Below are 6,521 nucleotides of genomic sequence, written 5' to 3'. Positions count from 1 at the left end.
TGTGTGTGTGTGTGTGTGTGTGTGTGTGTGTGTGTGTGTGTACTCCTTCTTCCCTTTCCTTTCTCTCCCTCCCTCCCTATCTTCTTTCCCTACCTCCTCTCCTCCCTTCCTTTCTCATCTTTTCTTTCTCTCCCTTCTGTTTCCCTTTCCTTTTCCTTCCTTACCTCCCCTTATTATGAAACAGACAGACGAACGAACTAACAACAGCGATAACGGCCGATTACAAGACCCTAAAAAAGCCAGCACATTATAGGCCTAGTTTTTTTTTTGTCTTTTACATTTTAGATTTTTTTTTTTACATTTTTAGAATTACAAAAAGAAGAAGAAAAGGACAAAAAAAGAGGGAAAGAATAGAAAAAAGGATATCAAGAGAGAGAGAGAGAGAGAGAGAGAGACTTCCTTCCTTCTCCTCTCTCTCTCTCTCTCTCACTCTCTCTCTCTCTCTCTCTCTCTCTCTCTCCTCTTCGTCATCCCTTCATTCTTATAACATTCCTTTCCTTCTCTCCTTCTACTTCTCCTCCTCCTCCTCCTCCTCCTTCTCTCTCCCTTCTATCCGTTGTTTACTCGTCCTCGTCCTCGTCCTCGTCTCCGTCAAGGTCAGCCTGGAACCCCGTGGCGCTGCGACCGAAGGCGACCGGCACTGCGTTGGATTCGACCACGCGGTAACCTTTGTCGTCCGCGATGTACTTGACAAAGAACTCCAGGCCCTCAGGACTCTCCCACCTGCGGAACGGGAGGAAAGGGAGGGTTAGGGGGAGGGGAGAAGAAGGAGGAGGAGGAGGAAGGAAGGAAGGAAAGGGGTGTTGAGGGGAGAGGAGGAGGAAGGGAGGAAGGAAAGGGGTGTTACGGGAAGAGGAGGGAGAAGGAAAGGAAGGAAGGAAAGAGGTGTTGAGGGGAGAGAAGGAGGAGGAAGGAAGGAAGGAAGGAAAGAGGTGTTGAGGGGAGAGGAGAAGGAAGGAAGGGAAGGAGTGTTGAAAGGAAAGGAGGAAGATGAAGGGGCAGAGAGAAGAGGGGTGAGGAGATGGGGAGAAGGAGGAAACATGGAAACATGGAAACATGGACTAGCAGGCAGCAGAAAGCCTGTTGGCTCATTACTAGGCTGCCTGCGTTCAGTGATTCAATCAATCCGTTTGCCATAGGAGTGGCTTGCAGGGAAGGATTAAAGCACTTGTGTATCTACTCTTGGGAGCGTTCAGTTCACTCCCGATGCAGCAAAGTGGCGATCAATGCGTTTCTTGAAGGAGTTGATGGTCTCTGCGCTAACCACTTCAGCAGGAAGGCTGTTCCAGTGGCGAACAACTCTGTTCGAGAAATAACTCCTGCCGATGTCGGTATTGCATCGCCTTGCTTGAATTGTTTTTCCGTTGTTTCTTGTTCTCAGGTTGGTTTGTAGCGCGAAGAGTTTGGAGTGATCAACGTTGCTGAGCTTGTTCAGGTACTTAAAGACTTGTATCATGTCTCCCCGCAGGCGTCTCTTTTCCAACGTGAAGAGGTTGAGTCGCTCGAGTCGCTCTTCATAGGGCTTCGTCCTCAGTGATGGTATCATCTTCGTGGCGCGGCGCTGTACTCTCTCAAGTAATTCAATGTCTTTCCTGTAATTAGGAGACCAGAATTGCACGGCGTATTCCAGGTGGGGCCTTACCAGCGAATTGTACAAGGATAACATAACTCCGGCGTCTTGTATTCAAGTTCCTCGATATGAACCCAAGCATTGTATTGGCTTTCTTACAGGCGGACTTGCAGTGTTTTATTTGTTTCAAGTCACTGCTGATGGTGACCCCGAGGTCTCTTTCCTCTTGCACAACATGTAGTGGTTCGCCACCCATGTGGTATGTGTGGTTGCTGTTTCTGGATCCGATATGCATTACTTTGCATTTGGCAGTGTTGAAGGACATCTGCCATTTTTCTGACCACCGAGTGATCTGGTCCAGGTCTCTCTGGATAATTTCTGTGAGGGCCTTCCCACCCACCTTTGTGTCGTCGGCAAATTTTGAAAGATTGATTTCAATCCTAGTTCTAGGTCGTTGATATATATGATGAAAAGTATGGGTCCCAGCACTGACCCCTGTGGCACTCCACTTGTGACCGGGAGCCACTCGGAGGCCTGTCCGTTGAGTACAACTCGTTGTTTTCTTCCAGTGAGCCAGTCCTTGATCCACGCTGTCAGATTGCAGCCTAATCCCGCCGACTTGAGTTTCTTGAGGAGTCTTTCGTGGCACTTTGTCAAAGGCTTTCTGAAAGTCTAGATATATAACATCGCTGGGGATATGATTATCCCAGTTTTCATAGATACCTTGGAAGAAGTCCAATAAATTGGTTAAGCATGAGCGCTTGTTCCTGAAACCGTGCTGAGCATCGGAAATGATGTTGTTGTCTTCAAGGAACCTAACGAGTTTGTCTCTGATGATCTTCTCGAGGATTTTTCCCGCCACAGAGGTCAGGCTGATTGGTCTGTAGTTTATGTCTCCCTTTTGTAGATCGGAGTTACATTCGCTTGTTTCAGTCTTTTGGGACTTTGTTTTGTTGTAGTGACAGATTGTAGATGGTGGTGAGTGGCTTGAGGATTTGCTGCTTGAGTTCCTTGAGCAGCCTGGGTGACAAGTCGTCGGGTCCGGTGGACTTGTTTGTCTCGAGTTTGTCTAGGTACTTTTTCACATCCCGTTCTTCGATTGTGCCAATTTCTAGGGGAGTGATTCCCATCGGTGGGGTAGGGCTCTCGGGTACGGACTGGGTATTCTCGACCGTGAACACAGACGCGAAGTTTCTGTTTAGGATTTCGACCATTTGTCTACTGTCCTGTGTTAGTACGTCACTTTCATCTTTTAGGGGACCGATATTGCTTTTTGTCTTCTTTTTGGTTCTTATATACGTGAAGAACTTTTTCGGGTTGGACTTGGCTTCGCGTGCAATTTGCTTTTCATAGGGATGTTAAGGGGAGAGAAGGAAGATGAAGGGGAGGAAGGGAAGGGAGAGAGAGAGAGAAGAGATGGAGGGAGATGAAGAGATTGATGTGGGAGGAAAGTCAGAGGAGGAGGAGGAGGAGGAGGAGGAGGAAGAGGAGGAGGAGGAGGAGGAAGAGGAGGAGGAGGATGCACATTATAAGACAGGAAAGAAAAAATAAGAAAGAAAAAAAGAGAAGAGAAGTTAATCCATTTTGGTGATATTTAGTGGTGATGTTAATGGTGTTTAGTGGTGTTTCGGAGTAGTGGTGGTGACGATCGGTGTTGTGGGTTGTCGTGGTGTTGAGTGGTGGTGATCGGTGTTGTGGGTTGTCGTGGTGTTGAGTGGTGGTGATGATCGGTGTTGTGGGTTGTCGTGGTGTTGAGTGGTGGTGATCGGTGTTGTGGGTTGTCGTGGTGGTGAGTGGTGATGATCGGTGTTGTGGGTTGTCGTGGTGTTGAGTGGTGATGATCGGTGTTGTGGGTTGTCGTGGTGTTGAGTGGTGGTGATCGGTGTTGTGGGTTGTCGTGGTGTTGAGTGGTGATGATCGGTGTTGTGGGTTGTCGTGGTGTTGAGTGGTGGTGATCGGTGTTGTGGGTTGTCGTGGTGTTGAGTGGTGGTGATCGGTGTTGACTCACTTGTACTCGCCGGTGACTGCCTTCCCCGCCACGCCCTCCTGCTCGTGCTCGGCGTCGTCACCCTCGAACTCGAAGATCTTGTCGGGGCGCGCGGCGGCCATCGCCACCAGGCCCAGAGCGACCACCAGCTGCCGGGGGGCGAGGGGGTGAAAGGAGTAGGAATGAGAATGGGTGATGTGGGGAAGGAGGAAATCAGGGAACACCAGAAAGAGTTAGAAGGGATATGTAAAAAAGTGTGAAGGAGAGAATGGCCGAGCCAGCAATAAAGAAAATCAATAAAATCCTTAAATAAAAAAAAAAAAAAAAATATGAAGCTTAACCCCCAGCCACACTGACTATACAACCCGCGACCCCAAAGTACTGTGATGCACACCGAGCGACTGCCGGCTGTGGTCCAGAGTGCGTCCAGTGAGTGGCCGGACGGCGACCATGGTGAGGTTCACACCTTGACCTCACACCTGGAGTTCGGTCAAGACGTCCACCATGCGCCGACCGGTGACCGATAGGCAAGGACCGGTCGCCGATCTTCGGAAACACGTACGCGTCCTGTTGCAATAAGGACGGCGATCTCCCGTAACGACCGGTCATATAAGATCGCATGTCGGTTTGCCGTCCAGCCTTCCACCGGTCGCTGCACAACTCTCCGTGTGGAGGGACGCCGGACGCCGACCACGGCCAGTGACAGATGCAAAGTGGGCGGCGAACTTCAGCGACCACCTATTACCTAACGCTAACTGGACGGCGGCAGCTCGCCATCCGGTCGCCGTTCACCAACTGACGGTCACGTGTCGGCCACCGTTGGCAGTCCGCTTGCCGTCCAGACGCAGGCCAATCGGCCGCCGGACGACAACCTTTATACGGTCGGCAGAGACTTGTGAGGTCAGCCGGAGGTTTTTGGTGCAACACCAAAACCTCCAGCCGACCTCTTCGGTCGTACGGCGGGCGAAGACACATGACCGCCCGCACGACCATGTGCGTTATTAGGTCGCAAAGTCAGTGTGACTGGACTTTGAGACTCCGAGCAAAGACAGGAATTGGACAGTCGTCCCTTGAGGACCCAAAGTGACATGTGGCTCTCCGCCGCCAGGGACCAACCTGAAGTTTCATGGTGAAGGTGGTGGAGGTGGTGTCAGCGGGTGGAGGTGGCGCAGGTGATGGCAGAGGTGATGTCAGGTGGCGGTGGTGGTGGTGGTGATGTAAAGTGGTGGAAGCGGTGATGTGGAGCAGGTGGAGTGGAGGTGAATGAGTCTGCACGGAGAGATGGATGGTGAGCCGTTCGCCGCGTCCAGTGTTTGCAGACGTGAGTGTGTGTGCTTGTCTGCCGCACACCCACGCCACTCTATATACCCCGCCGCCGACCCGACCTTCACGCCCCGACGGCAGGAGGTGCTGAAGGTGGCGGGGCGGGGCGGGGCGGGGAGGGGAAGAAAGGTAGGGAAGGGAAAGCAAGGAGAGATGCTGAATGTAGCTAAAGGGAAGGGAAGGAAAGGAAAGGAAAGGAAAGGAAAGCGAAGGGAAGAAAGGAGAGAAAAGGAAAGGAAAGGAAAGAAAAAGAAAGGAAAGGAAAGCGAAGGGAAGAAAGGAAAGGAAAAAGAAGAGAAGGGGGAAAAAGGGATAGGAAGGGGGAGTAAAGGGATAGATCGAATGTTTTGGAAAAGAAAGAAGGGAAGGGAAGGGAAGGGAAGGGAAGGGAAGGGAGGGGATGGGATGGGACGAGAATGGGTGGGAAGGGAAAGGAAGGAAAGAATAGGAAAATATAGAAAAGAAAAAGAAAAGAAAGGGAAGGGAAGGGAAAGGAAGGAAGGGAATGGAAAGGAAAGGAAAGGAAAGGGTAGGGAAAAGAAGGGATGGGAGGGAGAGCCATAGAAACAAAAGGAAGGGAAAGCGAATTGAAGGAGGGGAGGGACGGAACGGGACGGGATGGAGCGGGGCGGAGACGGGTGGACCGGGACGGGGACGGGATGGGGACGGGGCGGGGCGGGGCGGCGGGATGATTGTTTAAGCTGGCCTTTCTCCGCCCCGGCGAGCAAACGGTGGCGGCACGGGGGCAAACACGGCCGAGGTCACCCCTGGGGGAGACCACGGGGGGAGGGGGGTGGGGGGGGTGAGTAGGGGGACTTTTTTTATTTATTTTATGTATTTATTATTATTATTATTATTATTATTATTATTATTATTATTATTATTATTATTATTAGTAGTAGTAGTAGTAGTAGTAGCAGTAGTAGTAGTAGTAGTAGTAGTAGTAGTAGTAGCAGTAGTAGTAGTGTGTTTTTTTCATCAATTTCGTCTATTCAAAGTGACAAACAAAAACAAAGAAGAAGGAGGAAGAGGAGGAGGAGGAGGAGGAGGAGGAGGAGGAGGAAGACACCCAGAAAGAATCAGTTAGTTAATAAGTTTTTTCAAGTCTTCTTCATCAAATTTTCTAAGCGCGCAAATTACAATCCAAGGCGAGCGAGGAAACAGGGAAAGGCAGTGACGGGGGATTAGCAACACAGTGAAGGCTCGTCATAGCTCTTTACAGACCGTACTTCGTCCTTTAATTAACTTTTGCGACTTCCAATTAACACAAGGCGAACGAAGGAGGAGGGAAGAGGGGAAGTTCGACGCTGAAACCACACACACACACACACACACACACACACACACACACACACACACACACACACACACACACACACACACACACACACACACACACACACACACACACACACACACACACACACACACACACACACACACACACCTTCAAGATTCATATTATAATTAAAACTTCATTGCCATCTTCACAACCATCACCCTCATCTTCCTCCTCATCCTCATCTTCATCATCATCAGACTTATCATCCACCATTGCAGTTCATTGCAAGATTAATATTTTTCTCGACTTTCTCACCTGTTCTCTTTGTCTGGTGTTAGTGTGCTCCATCCTGCCCGGCA

At 50.2% G+C, this 6,521-nt stretch overlaps 1 protein-coding gene across 1 annotated transcript; it reads right to left on the bottom strand.

The window, feature by feature from the left end:
• Positions 1-464: 464 nt before the first annotated feature.
• On the bottom strand, positions 465-4,894 carry LOC126988173 (uncharacterized). Its single transcript, XM_050846047.1, has 3 exons — positions 4,674-4,894; positions 3,579-3,706; positions 465-723 (listed from the first exon to the last, which is right to left on the bottom strand). Exons 1-3 carry the CDS (start codon positions 4,683-4,685, stop codon positions 561-563), a joined length of 303 nt encoding a protein of 100 aa, XP_050702004.1. The 5' UTR covers positions 4,686-4,894; the 3' UTR covers positions 465-560.
• Positions 4,895-6,521: the final 1,627 nt, after the last annotated feature.

This window comes from Eriocheir sinensis, chromosome 68 (genome assembly GCF_024679095.1).
Source record: "Eriocheir sinensis breed Jianghai 21 chromosome 68, ASM2467909v1, whole genome shotgun sequence".
NCBI lineage: Eukaryota > Metazoa > Arthropoda > Malacostraca > Decapoda > Varunidae > Eriocheir > Eriocheir sinensis.
Note: the sequence above shows the minus strand (reverse complement) of the source record. Positions and strands in the feature narration are given on the sequence as shown.

Coding starts and splice junctions, on each gene's coding strand:
- LOC126988173 (XM_050846047.1), bottom strand. Junction 724..3,578: donor GCAGTCACCGGCGAGTACAA/GTGAGTCAACAC, acceptor CCCGTTCCGCAG/GTGGGAGAGTCCTGAGGGCC.